The sequence below is a fragment of the Hyalella azteca genome, unplaced genomic scaffold (genome assembly GCF_000764305.2).
Source record: "Hyalella azteca isolate HAZT.00-mixed unplaced genomic scaffold, Hazt_2.0.2 contig17328, whole genome shotgun sequence".
In the NCBI taxonomy this organism is placed as follows: Eukaryota; Metazoa; Arthropoda; class Malacostraca; order Amphipoda; family Hyalellidae; genus Hyalella; species Hyalella azteca.
Window position 1 is genome coordinate 337,380 of NW_025947115.1, and position 18,648 is coordinate 356,027.

An 18,648-nucleotide genomic window follows, 5' to 3' on the forward strand; every position below is an offset into this window, starting at 1 on the left:
TGGGTACCCGAGTCATTATCTACTGAGGTTCCCTGAAGGGGCTGACGACCCCTGGGCACCCGAGTCATTATCTACTGAGGTTCCCTGAAGGGGCTGACGACCCCTGGGCACCCGAGTCATTATCTACTGAGGTTCCCTAGCTGAAGAGGCTGACGACCCCTGGGCACCCGAGTCATTATCTACTGAGGTTACCTGCTACGAAGTATCATCAGTTATGTTGAAGTATTTGCAATGAAAATGACACGTAAAAAGATGCATGTATATATCTATCGTATCGAATGGTGTCGAGAATTGTGTTCTTGTATGAACCTGATACCCGGAGTCTGATATCACAGGTCGCCGCGTCCGTTTCCTCAAATTATTCAGGATACAATGTAACAAGATTCAAAATTCGTTAGTTCCGCGATAATTTAGATCTGTCCCAACGTATATTACTTCCCTCCATTTACGGTAACTCTGCTGAAGTTTTGTTCTATGTAATCTTTTTTTCCTTACTTAGTGTGAGTTATATACTCGTATTATTTGCAGTGCGCATTGTGTCGGCCATAAAATATACTTGAACCTTCCCAGGAGGTCGTCCCCCTATGAAACCATATCCCTGCGTTTTGATTCGATTCATCTCTAAACTTGAGTAGGTAATATTGTACCTCCCTTCGTACTTGTTTCTTAGTAAACTCGTGCACTAGTCAACTTGTGCGTTACCTAGCCAAACAGATCATGATCGATCGAGAATATTAATGCAGATTCTTGCTCGATCGACTAGGACGAAACCCCATTCAGAGTGGGCAACGTGGAGCGCAATGTCGCGTGGCGCAACACTGATTATAGAGGAGTTTTTTATGCCGATTCAGCGAAGATCTTCGAAGTTTCTGCACCCGATAATTTGTTAAATCGAATAATCAGCATCGAACGATGTCGAATCTACAGCAGTTGAAGCCGAATCTGCATTAATTTATATCGAATAGCCATTGATCTGGCTCGAATCTACATTAATTGTTGCCGAATTTCTATTGATCGATGTCGAATCTATATTAGTCGATGCCGAAGCGATATTATTTGATGCTGAATATTAGTATTTTTTACACCCTTCTCTATAGAATGAAATGAATTCTACTCCTGCAACTGAACGACAGTTCCAAAGATCAGACCAATACAAAACCATTTACTTTTTTGCTTTCACATTACATACGCCGCAGAAAATCAAATCCGCTCGTACAAAATATTTCAGCGTGTGCAAGAAACATACCGTACGCGTTGTCGTGACTTCAAATTATTATAACCCGTATTAGTCTTCTGAATACAATTCAACGCGTTAATCATGGTTGTTTGTCAAAGCAGCTATTCGTTAAAAAAGTAAAATATAGAGAAGCAAACTGTGACATGAGATGAAGTGGACAGAAAAAAAGACTAGAATTAAATTATAAAATTCCAATCCAAAAGATAGTATGAAACTTATTGTTGCAATCGTTCAAATTTATCACCATTAATAACTCAAGACAGTGGAAACTTGTGGCTCTGTTTAAAATACACAAATTCGATTTAGGATTCACTGTATGGCATGAATGATCGAGTTTCAAACTTCGTTACAATCAAAGTAATAACTAACTTTATCAACTCATTAGGGGAACGTCCAGCAAACTTGATAAGAAATAAAAAAGTTACACATGCGTCTTAAACTAAATCCGAATAATAAAGTAATGTCTGTAAATTTTAAAAATACATAAGAAACTCTATTAAATTCTTTCAGCTTAACTCATTATAGTTAAATTTTGCGTTAGTTAACGTGTGGCGTTGTCAACTTGTACCCAAGTCCGCTTGTGCGGTAGTAAATATATGGGTTCATTATAATACTACTCTTATCAAATATCCCGTGAATTTGCTGTACGCACATGTAAGGGGAGCGTCTGCCCCAAATTTTATCAGTTATTTATCGACGGATCGATTCAAAATTCGGTACACGTATGTAAAACGGAATTCTAAGTCTTTTTTGTTCGTGTGAATTTTTCGAAAAAAAAATGAAAGAAAACCGGAAATTCTTAGAAAACGGATAAAAAGGGGGTACTGTAGAAATCTATCTCCTCCTACGATTTTCTAGCTACAATATCGAGACACATATCATTCGATTTGTAAAGACCATATCTAAAACTAAGGTAGACGGTTTTTGAAATTCTTAAATTTGTGGGTATGGGAGCATCTTTCATGAATTTTTCGGAAATTTTTTCATTTTACCCCCGCCACCCCCCTTTTCGCAGAATAAAATCCAAACTATAACGAAATTAGAAAAAAACGTCTGCGTCATCTGTAGATCTTTTATTTGCGATTCGAACGGTATATCTCTCGTTGATGTAGCTTCAAAACTCTAGGAGGAGTTAGATTTGCAGTGATAATAAGTTTACTTTTCAGTAGAGCCCGACAAAGTCGGGCGCGCCCCGAAATAGACATTCAAGGGTGCAAGATTGCAAGACTAGACGATACTGGAGCTCAATTTCTGTCAAGGATGGTGCGAACGACTGCACGAGAACTATCCCGTACGACTTCAGGCGGATTACTGAAGCACAGCGTGTTCAGACTAGCTATTTAAGTGTACTACCGGTAATTTCGGCCCATCTTAAATGTGAGAGAACTCCACCACCCATAACCTTCCCGCGATCTGTCGTGAACGCATAAATCAACGTACAGAGGTGGTTTTGGTGCCGTTGGATGCGTCAGAATGTAAGCTTTAAGATGAGTATAAAAACCGAAAAAGTCATAAGTTTCGATTTTGGGGCAGACGCTCCCCTAATTAATTGTAAGATTTTCAACTGCTATCAGCAGTGTGCTGATGTAGGTGTCCTTTTGATCCCAACATCAACTCTTGACCAGATAAATTAACATCGGTGAAAGACTGCGCCATATTTGCCTCTGTGATCAAATTTTCGTGCAAAACGAACCCATATCCATTGTGTGCGACTGAAGGAAAAGTTCTCAGAATGCATCGAACTTTTCATGTGTTGCTTGCTGTATTGGCCAGTCTGGCCGCAATATCTGCGGATACTCACACGACTTCTAAAGGCGAGTCATATCTAGATATCCTGTCTTAATATCGCCGATGTTAATGTGTAAACTTAAGTGCTTTATTTTCCTCCTTTAATTGCTAATCTTGATCAATATCGTATGAATGACCAAGAAATTCCGTGTAGATTTTAGTGGACGACCTTAATTGTAAAATTAGTAAATATTTTGTAAAAATACAATTTTGATGAGTCCCATGTGTGATAATGAAACATCTTTCATTACTACCTTTCAAAAACCCAAAATTGTAACTGGTTTCCTTTTTCTCTTGTGCTGAGACAGCGTCCTCTCCTCTCCAAGTGGACTTAGACGCAGCGTACTTATGGACCAGGTGAGTGGATCATATGAACGTTATGTATCATTTTAAGTGCTATGTTACGCCCTGTCATTACGGCACTGTTTGCATCGTCCTTGATTCTTTCTCATTCTTAAGAGTTTTTGCACGTTGCTGAGGGTATTCCCATCCATCATAAGGGACAACGGGAATAAGTGCTCTGAAATTAGTCTTGACAAAGATCAGGTGGCAGCAGGATGCAGTAAATTGCTAAATTTTCCTGGTAAGTCGCCCGTAGACAGTGGTTAAAAATTAACACTGCTTTGCCGTTCATTTAACTTATTTACAAGAGTATGTTGCGGACATACAGACGGCATTCGTACACTTTCAACATCAGCCCTAACATTTGTTTTATGTTTGATGACAATCATGACATCAGGTCGGGGAATTGTATAAGAGCGTCAACCAGCTAAGGGGGGCGTCTACCCTCCAGAAAAACTTCTACATTTACTAACGGATCTTTCTGAAACTTCACACATATATGTAAAACCGAAATAATGGCAGATTTTGTTCGGATGATTTTTTTGGAAAACTTAATAGAAAACGTGAAGTTCATAGAAAGCGACAAAAAAGGGGGTACTTCAAAAATTTACCGCCAATAATTACTCTGAGATCTTTTGAGTAATAAAACTGCCTATTAATTCCAGTAAAAATTACATAAGAATTAGAATTAACCAGTAGCAGTACATTGTACATGGTCAGTGATTACAGTATAAGCTTACATTTTCACTAGCGTTTTTTTCTAACCTGTTCACTGTTTTTTAGGCAAAAATAATGTTAAACTGTTGAATATTGGCATGACATATAATCGCATCAAAAATAACGATGTGATGTAGTAAGCAATTCCACTGTTGTTTTTTTAACGTTTCAAGATTAAAATTCTACACTCATATGGATTATAAGCATGGATGTAGAGTGACATTGTTTGGGGGTGAGAATGAGAGGAGAGGGGCAGGATTTAAAGTGCAAACTCGCCAACGAACAACCATAAACACTGCCAATGTCTGCGAGGTCCAAATCACAAGCTTGTTTACAATTGTGGTGGGTAGATGATGGATTGAGGGTGAACTCGTAGGGGAGATCAGATACCCTTACCTATCGAATTTCTATGGAGGCTGAAGTGAGGATCAAATCAGCAAACTGTCTGAACATCTCTCCATATTTTACCATATTTTATGATTTGAAATTTCTCGCACTTAATATTGCGATTGATCTCTCTGGAAGAGCTTCTAATTAAATAAATAAAATCATAATAAAATAATTAGTTTGCAACCAGTAAAAATATTGGGAGCGATATTAACGATGGTGTTGTCCATGAATTCATGAGTAAATATTCAAATAACGTTGACATTTCAATGTTACAAATTATAAATTAGTTAACATCGCTATGTTACAATATCTAATAATGAATGATACCCGTCAGTCAGTCCATCAACAAATTTATAAAAGAATACAAAGGAGCCTGTAACTATACAGTGCATCCTATAACTATACAGTGCAGCTAATAACTATACAGTTATGCATAGTTATAGTAGGTAGGAGAGGGGACACACGTACCATACTCCGACACTGCCATCAGCCTACAGCAATATATTACTCCTCAACCCTCCCCTTTCCCACTCATCCTCTCAACCCTTGTCCTGAGTTCCACAAGGCTCGCTGTTGTCTCGAGTCTATACACGCAGTTCTGCTTTGGTTGCGTAGCGCGAACTTCGAAAGTCCGTGAATGCGACTGTAAAATATAATCTAAATGGAATTTTTTGCATGTCTGTATTGCTAAACTTTTGACGGTATTTTTACAGCGCCGTGACAATTTGGTTTTATATGCCGTGACAATTTGGTACGGCGATACCGTACCACATCCCTCGGCAGCGTTGTTGAGGCAACGATAACCGGCTGAGATAACAACACAGAAGACGATTGAGGTAGGGGAGGACAATGTCAGAACAATGGGGAGGTAGGGAGGGAATTGGGTTGAGCCTCATGGGGTTGAGCGCAGCAGGCAAATTCCTCAACTCTTTCCTTTTATTTACCTGCTCCTTCCTCCCCCTCTATTATGGGGGAATAAGCACGGTCAGTTGGGCCTAGCTAAGAGCAGAGAAAGCTCTCAGCTACCTCTTAAAGTAACCATGTGATTGTTTTTTTTTTTTGGAAATCATTTGATAAGTGAATATCGATGTCAAATCATATCGATGTCACGAATGTAATTAAATAATTTTATCGACTCACACTATAGTTTTATGGCTTTCTTCAATGTGCGAACGAATTTTTGAGCCAGCCATTATTTGAATAAGAAACTAAATGATCGTAGTTGCAAATAATCATGAATAGTCTGAATGCTCAGAATAGACCGGTGGACACTGTTCGCGGTGCACTGAATTTCTCCTGTCGGCAGTGAACAGTTTATCTATTAGCGAAAAATAAGCCGTTCAATATGAGAAATTTTGAGGTAACTCGGAAGGTCGAGAGTATTTAAATAGTAAGGAAAATGTATGCCTTGAAGTAACAAAAAATCCATGCCTTGAAGTAACAAAAAATCCATGCGCAATCAGTAGTGCAGTTCATACCTAACTATTCTCATGCACCCTCGGCCACGTCACTACGCTGCCAGACGTTGCAGCAAAAATTTACCCTCAGTTCCCCAGTGTGCCGAGTTTGGAGTTGAAGCGTCACTTAACGGGCCTCTTAAACAAATGTGATCTTCGTTACGATGACAATGTACCGTAATTTTCAACTGCGAAAATGAAAATATTACGAAGAAAATATACCTTCATTTCAAAATGCCAAAAATGAAAATATCGTCAGCTAAGGCTGAATTATACGATGTCAAAATCCCAGAGGTTAGGGAGAGGATGGACGCTTGAAATAGGTTTATTGTTGGCAGGTGCAGATCCGGTATAACACGTCTGTTTATAACAGTAAAAAATGAAACGTCTGTGGTTTACAGCAGCTGTTACAACATTTATTTCACGCACAGAGGATATATGGAGGAAACGCAGTACGAAAGAATAGGTATTACACGTTTGTTTGTAACAGTAGGAAATGAAACAACCGTGGTTTGCAGCAGCGGTTACAACATTTATTTCACATGCAGAGGATATATGGAGAGAAAGCAGCACGAGAGAATCAAGTATAACACGTCTGTTTATAACAGTAGAAAATGAAACAACCGTGGTTTGCAGCAGCGGTTACAACATTTATTTCACATGCAGAGGATATATGGAGGGAAAGCAGTACGAGATCATCGGGGCGGACAACGCGTCGGTGTCGCAGAGCCACTTCCTGGCGTCGGCCGACACGTACCTCATCGTGCACGGCTTCTTATCCCACGCCCTCGTGCCCTGGGTGTTGTTTCTCAAAGACAGTCAGTTGTGACCGTATCTCGTACTCAGAAAATGACACATGAATCGCTGAAGTTAAATCTATATGGTATTTGCTATTATATCTCCTGATAATAACTCTTAGCAACTCCTATACGACTCGTTGTGACGCATCTTTAATGTTTCCCCTCATCGTTATTAAGGCTTAACCCTATAAAATTCCCCCTCTCACCCCCCCCCCCACTGAAGCTTGACATGCGCTCATTTCAGAAATACTGGCACGCGGGAACAGCAACGTCATCGCCGTGCAGTGGGCGTCTGGGGACAACTTCACCGAGCTTGCCTATAATAAAACGTCAGGTGAGTTACAAAGCGGATCCAAGTTGCCCTCAATATTGACTATACTGGCTTTGCTTTGTTGACTTCCCGTGAGTTAGGCCTATGACTCAAAGTGACCGCAATATTAACAATTGACATATCGTAACAAACATGTGTAATTACAGATACGGTTCCCGGCATTGGCGCGGCGGTGTCGCGGCTGCTGACAACGTTGCAGGCCGTGCGCGGTCTCGACTACACGCGCCTACACGCCATCGGCCTCAACTTGGGCGCCCACATCGCCGGCTTCGCAGCCAAGAACAGCCCCTACCCTTTCGGCCGCATCACAGGTCATTGCCTCATCTTCTGCATCGTGTTCGGTGCTAATGTAATATTAACCTAAAATGCAATCTGACTAATCGCAGCTAACGTAACCTTGGCTGTCTGGGCGCATTTTTATTACCGAAATTGGTTGATAGATCCTTCTACAAAGATAATATAAATATAATTTCCAAGTTGAACAACGCAATTAAGATGTTTGACGGCAGGTTTTTGTCTCTCTTCAGGCCTGGATCCTGCCAGCAAAAGATATTTGGACACTTCGCCTAAAGAGCGCCTCGACAAAAGCGATGCTCTCTATGTCGACATTATGCACACCAACAGCTGCAACAACTGGAACAGGTGGTATGTGAGTATCATGCCTTAATTTGGTCGCCGCACTGCACACCATCAGCTGCAACTAGAGACATAAATGGCAGTTGTAGTGGCGGCAATTACACCTTCCATAACTAGCCACTACTATTTACCATTCTATTGATTCGTTCCGTTCTATTCCGTTCCTATTAACATGGAATAAATTTTATTCGTCCTGTGAGTCTACCTCAAAGCAGTAGGAGTATTGGCTTCCATCTGAAATCAGGTCGACGTTTGAACTATTATGTATTAGGATCACTTGGTTGCTTAAATCGCAAATTAACCAGGAATTTTAAAGGAAAGAAAATAGCCAAAAAATTTATCAATTATAAGGGAAAACGTTCCGGAGATTTCAAAAAATAGAACACAGGTAACCTAAAATCCACATTCAACTTGAGGACATTAGAACCAAAATCGAGAATAAATCAAATATAAATGAGATAACATGAGCAGAAGGTACTATCTATATACAATTTGTGCAGGATAGAAACTAAGCGGCTTTCAAACCGGGCTTCCATTTAAAAATATAAAAATATGCAATGATTCTAAAATTCCTAGGTCAGAAACACCGGTTGTCGAGGTTAAAACTCTAAAATCCCTATTGGACAAAGGACGTTGCACTGCTCGGCATGAATACGTACGTCTGAATGAGGGGAATGCGCAAGTACCCTGTTCTATAACTCCCGCCTCTATGCTCTGCAAGCCTAGTATAAAAATTGCGCGATGTCATACCGACAAACGCAGATGCGCACTGCGCACAACTATTTTGATAAACTAGGGATGATCGCATAATAACAGGGAGTGGTTCCTTTTATCTGAAAAACTAGTTAATTTTAAAATTCTTTACTAGCATTACATGAAGATTTACATTCGGGAGGTATTTAGAGAATAGATCTTTCAGTTCCTTTGCCATAGTCTCAGATGCAGGACCAAAGTAAGGAAAAGAACAATAAACATCATTCCTATCGTCACGTTTGGGAACAACCTCGGCATATTGCTTAGACAAGAATTTCGCAATTTTAGTAGACACCAATTCTGATGAAAACCCATTTAGTGACAAGATACTGCGTAATTGTTCAAATTGAGTGTGCAAAGCATGGAAAGTAGAGCAAATTCGGAAGCCGCGGTTTAATAACATTTGAATCCCATTTAATTTGAAACGAAAGGAACAAAAGCTAAAAAATCTGGTGCTTAAGCCGGTAAACGTCGATTTTCGGTAAACAGATGTCTAGAAACGGCCATAAGATTTTATGACCTTGCAATAAAGAGAAGATAACTATTGTTGGATTCAAGTTCCCTAGTAAATTTGATGGATTTTTGTTGCAGATTAAGATAAAAGAAAAAATTCCCACGTGAGAGGGATGGTTGAAAATTAAAAATGTATCATCTACATATCGGTTATAGAAAATTGGCTTAAAATCAATAAGACAGTTGGCCAGCCATGTAGCCTTGTGAAAACACATTAATTAATATATTGGTAAAGATAGGGCCAAGATGTAGACGCATGCCCAAACCGTCAATTTGTCTATAAAACTTGCCAGCAAATACAAAAACAGAGTTTAAACCTGATAATTCAAGTAGAGATTTAAAAAAGTTGCGGTTCAAACCCATGACAAGTTCATTGACAAGAGAAGAAGTTCGTTCAAGAAATCCATCAAATTTACTATGGAGCTCGAATCCAACAATAATTTATCTTTTCTTGATCGCAAGGTCATAAAATCTGATTGCCGTTTCCAGACATCTGTTTACAGAAAATTTACGTTTATCGGCTTAAGCACCAGCATTTTTAGCTTTTGTTCCTTTGGTTTCGAAAAAAAAAATGAGATTCAGACGTTATTAAACCACGGCCTCCGAATTTGTTCCACTTTCCATGCTATGAAAACACAACACACTTTGCTCCATCACACTGAATTTTAACATTTGCGCAGTATCTTCTCGCAAAATGGGTTTCCATCACAATTGGTGTATACTCAAAGTAAGAAATTCTTGTTTAAGCAATATGCTGAGGTTGTTCCCGAGCGTGACGATAGGAATGGTGTTAATTATTTTTTCCTTACTTTGGCCCCGCATCTGAGACTATAGCAAAGAAATTGAAAGATCCATTCTCTAAATACATATCGAATGCAAATGGTTATGTATTGATGGTGAACAATTTTAAAATTAGCTCGTTTTTCAGATACAGGTATCCACTCCCTGTTCTTATGCGATCATCCCTAGTTTATCAATATAATTGTGCGCTGTGAGCATCTGCGTATGTCGGTATGACATCACCCAATTTTCATACTAAGCTTGCAGAGCATAGAGGCAGGAGTTATAGAGCAGGGAACATATATGCGCATTCCCCTCATTCAGCCGTATGTATTCATGCCGAGCAGTGCAACGAACCGGTGTCCAATAGTGATTTTAGAGTTTTAGCCTCCACAACCGGTGTTTCTGACCTACGAATTTTAGAATCATTGTATAATTTTAAATGGAAGCCCGGTATGAATGCCGCTTACAGTCCCTATCCTCTACTCATTGTAAATAGATAGTACCTTCTGCTCATGTTATCTCATTTATATATGCTTTATTTTCGATTTTGGTTCTAATGTGCTCAAGTTTAGGTGAATTGTTTGAATGTGAATTTTAGGTTACTAATTATTTGTACCTGTGTTCTAAGTTTTTAACTGACAATGGAGCTGGACTCTGAAACGTTTTCTCTTATAAGAAATGGTGAAATTTTTGGTTATTTTATTTGCTATTAAATACCTGGTTGAACTTTTTATTATGTGTGGACTTGGTCGTCGACCAGTTATTTATTAACACCTGTTATGCTGGGCATTCATATTATTCTCATTTGTTTTGCTAGGACTGCTTTGGTATTTACATGAGCATCGGCCACACGGACTTCTGGCCTAACGGGGGCTCCTTCCAGCCGGCGTGCAAGAAGACGGAGAGCCACCACGTTGGAGACGGTGGGCCGCTCTTTATATTTCTTCATAATTCAGTCTTTGTTTCAGTATGTCAATTCTATTCATTAATCTCTTCTTAGGTATATTTTGATGAGAATTCTTGAAAAACTTATTAGGGATTAAAAATTGGATTGGTAGAAGGACAGTTTATTGAGCGATGAAATATGCGACGTGCGTCGCATCAAAAATGTATGACGAATGTCATAGCTCGGTATCCTCCCCAAATCCGGTAGCTGTGGCGGGGACCCCTGCCGCTGAAAGGTAAGCTGTGGGCCAGTGCTCTCGCCGCAGTCCCAGGCAACGTTTCAAGAGATCACAGCGCCTAAATATACGACATAATTAAGCAGGAGGCAAAGTAAATTAACAGTTTAGACTTGTACTGCACTGTGCTTAGAGTTGCTTAAATGTACCAAAGTTTTCAGAAATCTTTCTAACGATCTCCACAATATGGGATAACCGCAATACAGATTAAATTTAATGAAAGCTACTGTGATCATGTTTAAAGTAATTGACAGCTCGAGAAGACTATTTGGCCAAGCAAATTAAACAGCATTTGAAAAGGCATAGAGGACACTGCACTAATGGTCGTCACGCCACCCACCACATGCTGTCGTCTGGAGTCCACGTGTTGCACCGAAGAATGGGCACGGCCAGCGGTCCACGTCTCACGCCCAAGGCAGGAGGACGACGGGGGATGAGTCTAGTGGAGATGAAGCATCAACTGAAGTCCACAGTAACTTCAAGCAGGGCCACACTGGACAAGAGCGTCACCACACGAAATCGCGAAGCACAGATGAGACGTCCAGCACAAGTGACGGACCGCTATAGACTGTCGTATCTTCTTACAAGAGGCCGAAGATAGTTTATGTTGTATTCAGATGTGCCCTGGAATACTTAATTCTCCAGGTGAAATTGTGGTTGGAAAATGTGGCATGAAGTGGCACAACGACACAGATGCAGTATACTGGTATAGATGCTGTTAATTGATATTTAAGACATTTAAAGTTAAGGCTTTTACCAAAGTGGAGATCGTAAAAAAGATTCTGCATAAAGTTATGCAAATAAACTGTACGTGAATTTTAATTCTTTAACACTCCCCGCACCAAAAGTGATTTGCAAATAATGTAAGCAGCAAATCACTATAAATTCAAATGACTACCTAAAATTAACGGTCTAGCTTAATTCAACATGCTTAAGCCAATGAAAATCGAAAAACCTTGTATATGGTCGTAAGCCTAAATAAAGCCTTAAATCTATGAATCAACAATACGTAAATTTAATTCCTTAACAAGAATTGAGTGTCTCGTCAAATAGCGCCCCGCGGAGGCCATTTTAGGGCTAAAGCTTGTACGTGAGATCTGAACCTAAGAAAGTCGTTTTGAATAAACTCTCTGAATATGTGAACGCGGTGGTGGAAATGGAAGGATGAGATGCAGAGATTTAACTCAGTGCATCATTCAGATGTTATCACTGCGTTCATATATTTAAACACGTCTCCCCAACCACTCTTGCCCCCCACCCGCCCCAGGCCCGCTGAGGTGTGACCACACGATCGTGACGGAGTATTTCCTCGAAAGTTTTGATTACGACATCACGAGCACAAAGTTCTTGGCGAGTCCCGCCAAGAACTACCGCGCCTACTGTGTCGACCCCGTCATCCACTGCGGCCCCCTGCCTCAGTACATGGGCATCCTCGCCGACAGCGGGTGAGTACTGACAAACTTGGTGCACTGGCTGTTTATTTGAGGTACTTCCACCCTTAGCTTACTTTGCATCCTCGCTCTGTTCATTTGCAGTTTTGTACAGTGATAAGCAAATAAAGTTCTCAGTGTTCACCTTACCGCTGAATGTGTGCAAGATAATAACTTTCAACAAACCTCATTCGTATTTCATTGATTAAGAGTCATTTTTTTTCTTTGTTAATGTCGAGTAGAAAAATTAGTTTCTGCCGGTGCAAAGTTGAACCTTCATTTCTACTTTCTACTTCCCGGTTTGTTCGATATGGTTAGTTAGATCAAACAATAAATATTCAACCTACAATATTTTTCTATTCGCAGTAAAATTTTTTACGCTCTGATCCATCGGCAGGAATTGATTACTGTGTTCCCATATTTTAATGTTGTTTGGATGGCCCATTAATTTTTGACGCACTCTTCATCGGTTCACATTTGCTAGCAATTGTTTATGCCTAGTAATCATTTTCACTGCTGTAACCCTAACAAAATTCGAGTACCGTCTAGGCATCTGCACAAGAGTCGTTACACATGACTTGAATTTATTCTGGGTTTGCCTGGCCTCTTGCGCGAAATATGCTTCTGGTCTGACACTCCTTTCCAAATTTATAGTCGCCTGAGAGTATGAAAAGAGATGGCCGAGCCTAGTCATACCGAGCTTGCAAGCTTTCCCTATCGATCAAGATTTTTAGCTGGTGCCCTATCAAAATTTTTAGTTGGTGGCGAGCCTGAATTAGGAACCGCCTAGGACTCGGACCGAACGTAAATCAGCTTCTCGCTATGTCCGCTTTTTGGTCTACATTCCGGCCCCCGAATCAGACAGCTACCAGAGCCTGGTGAGCGGACTGAGGGGATTCTGCCAACTCTTGCCCTACTCTCAGGCGACCATAAAGTCGGCCAGGAGGTTCTGATTAGCTAGTCGCTGATTGCGATCAGTTGGCCAACTGACCCAGAATGACTTTGCGCCGAGTGTAGTGACTATTCGGCCGAAGCCTAGGCGGTCCCCGAATTTTGTTCTGCAGGAGGTTCTGACTAGTCGCTGATTGCGATCATTCATCGTTATCTTTTTGATGTTAGCTGTATTTGCGTTGTATTCGCATGTTTACGAAGCCTGAGCGAGCCAATTCTCGAGATGCCGCGCTAGAGTAAATATTGTATTCAGTTTAAGAATAAAGGCTAAAACCAAAAAAGTTGCATAAAACATTTTACTGAATAAAAGTCCTAGATGAATAAAACAGAACGTTTCGGGCTATGCCCATCATCAGCTAGTAAAATACATCTGGAAATACATGGAAATCAATTTTAGCAAATAAATTTAGAAAATGATAAGGAAAGAAAGGAAAAAACAACTATTGACCTAGAATCGAAAGAGGAAAAGAGCTGGATTGGTTATTCAATTTAGGTTTAAGTTTATGGATGTAAAGAGACTCTAAAATTCGTAAATCGGTTTGGCTGCTAGCTCAGCCGCCTCATTCATCAGTCAGACTTCATACAGAACAGTGCTCACTTGCTCCTCCCGTGTCCATCAATCAATTTAAAATTCTTTGTAACGCTAGCAGCCCAACCGATTTACGAATTTTAGAGTCTCTTTACATCCATATAAACTTAAACCTAAATTGAATAACCAATCCAGCTCTTTTCCTCTTTCGATTCTAGGTCAATAGTTGTTTTTTTTTCTTTCTTTCCTTATCATTTTCTAAATTTATTTACTAAAATTGATTTCCATGTATTTCCAGATGTATTTTACTAGCTGATGATGTGCATAGCCCGAAACGTTCTGTTTTATTCATCTAGGACTTTTATTCAGCAAAATGTTTAATGCAACTTTTTTTGTTTTAGCCTTTATTCTTAAACTGAGAAGAACTCCTCGAGATATTGTGAAATATTGTATTGTTGAACACGAAGTTGACGGTAACCGCGTACGTTTAACGTTTTAAATTATAATTTTAGACTAGCGTCATTGCGCTGTTCCTTAATGACTTGAATCCATTTCCATACATTGCTATACATCCTGTTTTTACTTGGTTATTGTTAATATGGGTCGTTATCATCTTTGATATTTTAGATCATCACGACCTAATGGGCTGCCGCCTGATAAGATTAACGTGCGAGTCAGCGCTCGTTGGTCCGATTGTTCTGATTATTTATTTTTGGCCGATGGCGTGAGTTAAGGAATCTCGTCCGATCGAGCGAGTCAAGGAATCAAAATAAGTTAAGTGAACTCTTCAACTTTCAGTAGTCATTCATGGAAAACGCCGGTAGAAACGACCCGCCATCTGCTGAAAAAGGTCTTTAAGAATGTCTGAAGTTAAAAGCGCATTTTGTATTTTATTTTTGTATCAGAATTTCAAACTCATATACATCGCCCCATTAAACAACGAATTCGTGAGCAAATTTGAAATTATGAGTTTTTTCCTAGATTTGTGCTCAAGTAATCCCGCGGGTCAGGTTTTAGAGTTAATTTCAAGCTCATTATTTTGTTCTTGAGGCACACGGATAGTTAAACCGATCATTCTGTGGATGCAGCGAGTAGCGGTATCGCGATCGTGCTATAATATGTCTAAATAACTGCAATCGAAGGGATATTAAAAGCTACTTTTTATGTTGAAAACTAAAATGACTCAAGATACTGAACGTGTGGTGTTTGCGTTCCATTCACGAGCTGCGTTTTCTTAACGTTTAAATTTAAAAATCAAACTAAATGACTTAAATGCAAGGATTTAATGCCAGGATTTTTTGGGTAACGATGCTACGGCAGTTGAACAAATGTGTCTATAATTGTTGCAAGCAAAGAAAGGTATTTCCATGATGTTTTTGCCCAGCTCCTCCGGGGACTATTTCCTGAACACGACTTCGGTGGCACCATACGCCATTGAGGACAAGTCTTGCCCCAGCCGAGTACGCCAATCTGAGCTCGCCGCGACTGCCTTCATGGCCATCATCACCGTGCTCATCTTGATCGTCGGCATCTTGCTCATCTTGGTCGTCACCTTGGTCTACATCTTGGTCGTCATATTTTCCATCGTCTGCATTAAAGTCAAGGGGATCTTCAAGAGGAAGGCTGAAAGCGCAGACATGACCGACCCTCTGCTCGGGGACGCGCCCCAGGACCGCGTCGGGGATGGTCAGAAAGGGGCCTAAAGCTCGGCCATCCTGGGCAGCGTCGCTCGCAGCTTCGCCGGCGTCGTAAGCAGGCCTGCCGACGTCTGAAGGAAGCGCCCTGGACACCTTGGTATTTGGTCAGAGGTATCCGTGAAGAAGATTGTATTGCATTTTTTTCAGTTATAAATTCACTCGAGAATATTGTACTACGAAGTCCGTCGTGGCATTTATGTGACCTTTTAAAAGCTCAGTGTTACCTTGTGATCTAACTTGACTGTCCGTGACTTGTGACTGTAGAACTTGGCTGGCCGTGTCTTGTGACTATAGAACTTGGCTGGCCGTGACTTGTGACTGTAGAACTTGACTGACCGTGACGTGTAACTGTCGAACTTGGCTGGCCGCTACTTGTGACTGTCGAACTTGGCTGGCCGTGACTTGTGACTGTCGAACTTGGCTGACCTTGACGTGTAACTGTCGAACCTGGCTGGCCGTGACTTGTGACTGTCGAACTTGGCTGGCCGTGACGTGTAACTGTCTAACTTGGCTTGCCGTGACCTGTGACTGTCGAACTTGGCTGACCTTGACGTGTAACTGTCGAACCTGGCTGGCCGTGACTTGTGACTGTAGAACTTGGCTGGCCGTGACTTGTGACTGTCAAACTTCGTTACCGTGGCTTGAAATTTTCGGACTTTGTCGTACCAATAATACCCTCTTCAAAAGTTGAGAATTTTTTGTTCACTTGCTTTTTCATTTTAGTGTAATAACTTTCTTATTCGTTAAGTGGACGCTAATTATTAATTACAAGCACCGACATGAATTATATTCTTTAATGTCGCATGGCTGATGTAGTATAGCATTTGTTGGGTGTTGTAACCATCTAATGAAGAGCACTGATGCTCACAACATGTATGCGCACTTTTCTGATCTGAAGGATTATGTGAGGTGTCATTATATCCTGCAAGTATTGTTAGTATGTCGCTGCTCACTAAAAATCCTGCAAATTTGCGTATTCAGACTAGTGCTGGCCTTAGTCCCATAATAAGCCTGGAGTGTTCCAGCTCGCAGCGTAACAAATGTTCTCAAAATGTCACACAATTCTCACATCTTGTACTCCGCGTGATTGAGATGCAGTTAATTAAGTTGATATTAACATTGCACTCAAGGCCAGTGAAACCTTAGGAATTGTTCTTCACTTCGATGTCATTGTTCCCCGTCATTAAAGAAACTGCCCTACGCGCGGTGATTCGACCCCCCACTGCTGCATGAGCTGGTACTGGACGGCGCGTATTGTAGAAAATTAAGATGCCTCCCGAACAATGTGGTTGAAAATTATTAATACAATGATTGAAATGTTTGCAGATTCCGTTTCTTTGGTTCCTGAATGTCTGTTTCTTAATTGTAATATCGCTGCTTTTTTTGTCAGCTTCAACGTGCTGGGCATTAAAGACTTTCGTCCCTTGCTGTTGATGAATTTTATTTTACTTATAATGATGACTGATAAGACCTTTAAAGTTGTTGGTGATGTTGATGTGGAGACTTGTGGTGCAAGACACCCGCGTGGCTAGTGCGCTAGTGTGCTTGTGGGCCTCTAACTAGTTTTTTATTTGGTGTGCTGGAATTAGACAATTGAGAAGACCATGTATGACTGTCAACGAATTGGTATGTGGCCATATAAGCGTGTATGATTCTGTAGGTCTGTTCTATATCAAAGGATTTGAAGGATTTACCTTCATCGGCATTACATTTATTCGTACAAAATTACTCTAAGTTAAATTGAATATTTTTCTGTGACCGTATTGAGCTCTGTGGTAGTTNATGAATGTCATGCGTCTGGCTCGTTATTAATAATCGAATAAATAACCAGTGAAAAAATCTGATGATCATGCAACAGTCTCAGCGTTCCAATATATAAAAAGCTGTCTCTTATACACATCTAGATGTGTATAAGAGACAGGTTTTTTGTTGCATTGAGATTTAATTTCTTTTGATAGTTTTTTTGAATACTATGCGTCTCTATACATAATTTAAATCACTTTTCCTGTTAAGTTTGTGTACTTACATTAGTTACATACATTAAAATACGATTTTTCAAGTGTACGAATATTTATTTCCCCCCACTGTATGGAGAGAACTAAGACCGGTTCGGGCGGTTCCACACCATACAGCCGGGCACGTGCCAGTCATTGTCCAGTCCAATATTCTATAGCGCATTTCCTATGCTGGCTGCAGGCATGGCAGGTGACTTGCTCGACTGGTGTGAATTCTTTTATATAAATGCATTGAAGGATATCCGACTGGACCGTGAGTGGCACTTGCCAAGCAATATGATGTAACCAAGCAAAACGGCTCTTGGTGATTGGACAAATAGTATAGTATAGTATCTTCGGCATTAAAGAATAGGCCTGGATAGGAAGAAATGTTGTCTCGCGGATAAGTTGCACAGCAGTTTTTTTTAGCTTATAGCTGTGGCCCCTGGTGTTGGTTCTTATTTCAAATTCTAGTAATCCTTCTGGGACCTTGTACAAACCATGTATTCGTCAAAAAATACAAAATATTCGTCATTATAATTTTTAAATTACACTTTAGTAATTTACTCGGTAAAAATGCAACAGTCGGCCGCCAAAATTGTTCACTGAAATTTACAAAATTTCATTACAAAAGTTTCGATAATCCTGCTGCCAAGCTTAGAACTTGTCGAATGTTCGAGAACAATTGCTCTTGAAAATGAAAACGTTTGCAAGCCTTTTAGTGCTAACAATTAAAGGCGTCTCCAAACTTGTACGGACGTTCGAATGCAATTAAAGAAGAGTCTGCAAAGCTGTGGGTGCGTTGGTCAACAATGCTCGGCAAGAGTAAATGGCGTGAAGAGAAGATTCCACTTGTAGTACGACTCGGGTCTCGAGTTCCGCTCATAAATTGATGAGCTGCTGAACTCGAAACTCATCATTGAACGTTTGTAAAGTTGCACGCATAGTTCTCGTCATCAAATGACCAAGGGCAGGGTGGCCCAATGGTTAAAGTTCGGAGTACCAATGTTAGAACAGAAACGTGCTTGCTCGATCCCAGCTCTGTGCGCCAGTTTCTGGTCAGAATCTACGAGGAGGCCGGGCAGTTAAGCACAACAGAATTGGAGCAGTGAGTTGCGT

General features: G+C 40.5%; 1 protein-coding gene across 2 annotated transcripts in view; it reads left to right on the top strand.

The window, feature by feature from the left end:
- LOC108671139 (phospholipase A1 member A) overlaps positions 1-16,963 on the top strand; it is a 55,427-nt gene extending 38,464 nt beyond the window's left edge. Inside the window, exons 1-9 of one of the 2 annotated variants that reach the window (XM_018158618.2) lie at positions 2,834-3,051; positions 3,334-3,382; positions 6,598-6,749; positions 6,976-7,065; positions 7,209-7,373; positions 7,590-7,711; positions 10,565-10,670; positions 12,196-12,373; positions 15,223-16,963. In XM_018158618.2, coding sequence (XP_018014107.1) covers positions 2,970-3,051; positions 3,334-3,382; positions 6,598-6,749; positions 6,976-7,065; positions 7,209-7,373; positions 7,590-7,711; positions 10,565-10,670; positions 12,196-12,373; positions 15,223-15,541 — 1,263 coding nt within the window. In that variant the 5' untranslated portion in view covers positions 2,834-2,969 and the 3' untranslated portion in view covers positions 15,542-16,963. Of the gene's footprint in view, positions 1-2,833; positions 3,052-3,333; positions 3,383-6,597; positions 6,750-6,975; positions 7,066-7,208; positions 7,374-7,589; positions 7,712-10,564; positions 10,671-12,195; positions 12,374-15,222 lie in introns of those variants that run through there. The other variant, XM_018158616.2, reaches the window with a different exon arrangement.
- Positions 16,964-18,648: the final 1,685 nt, after the last annotated feature.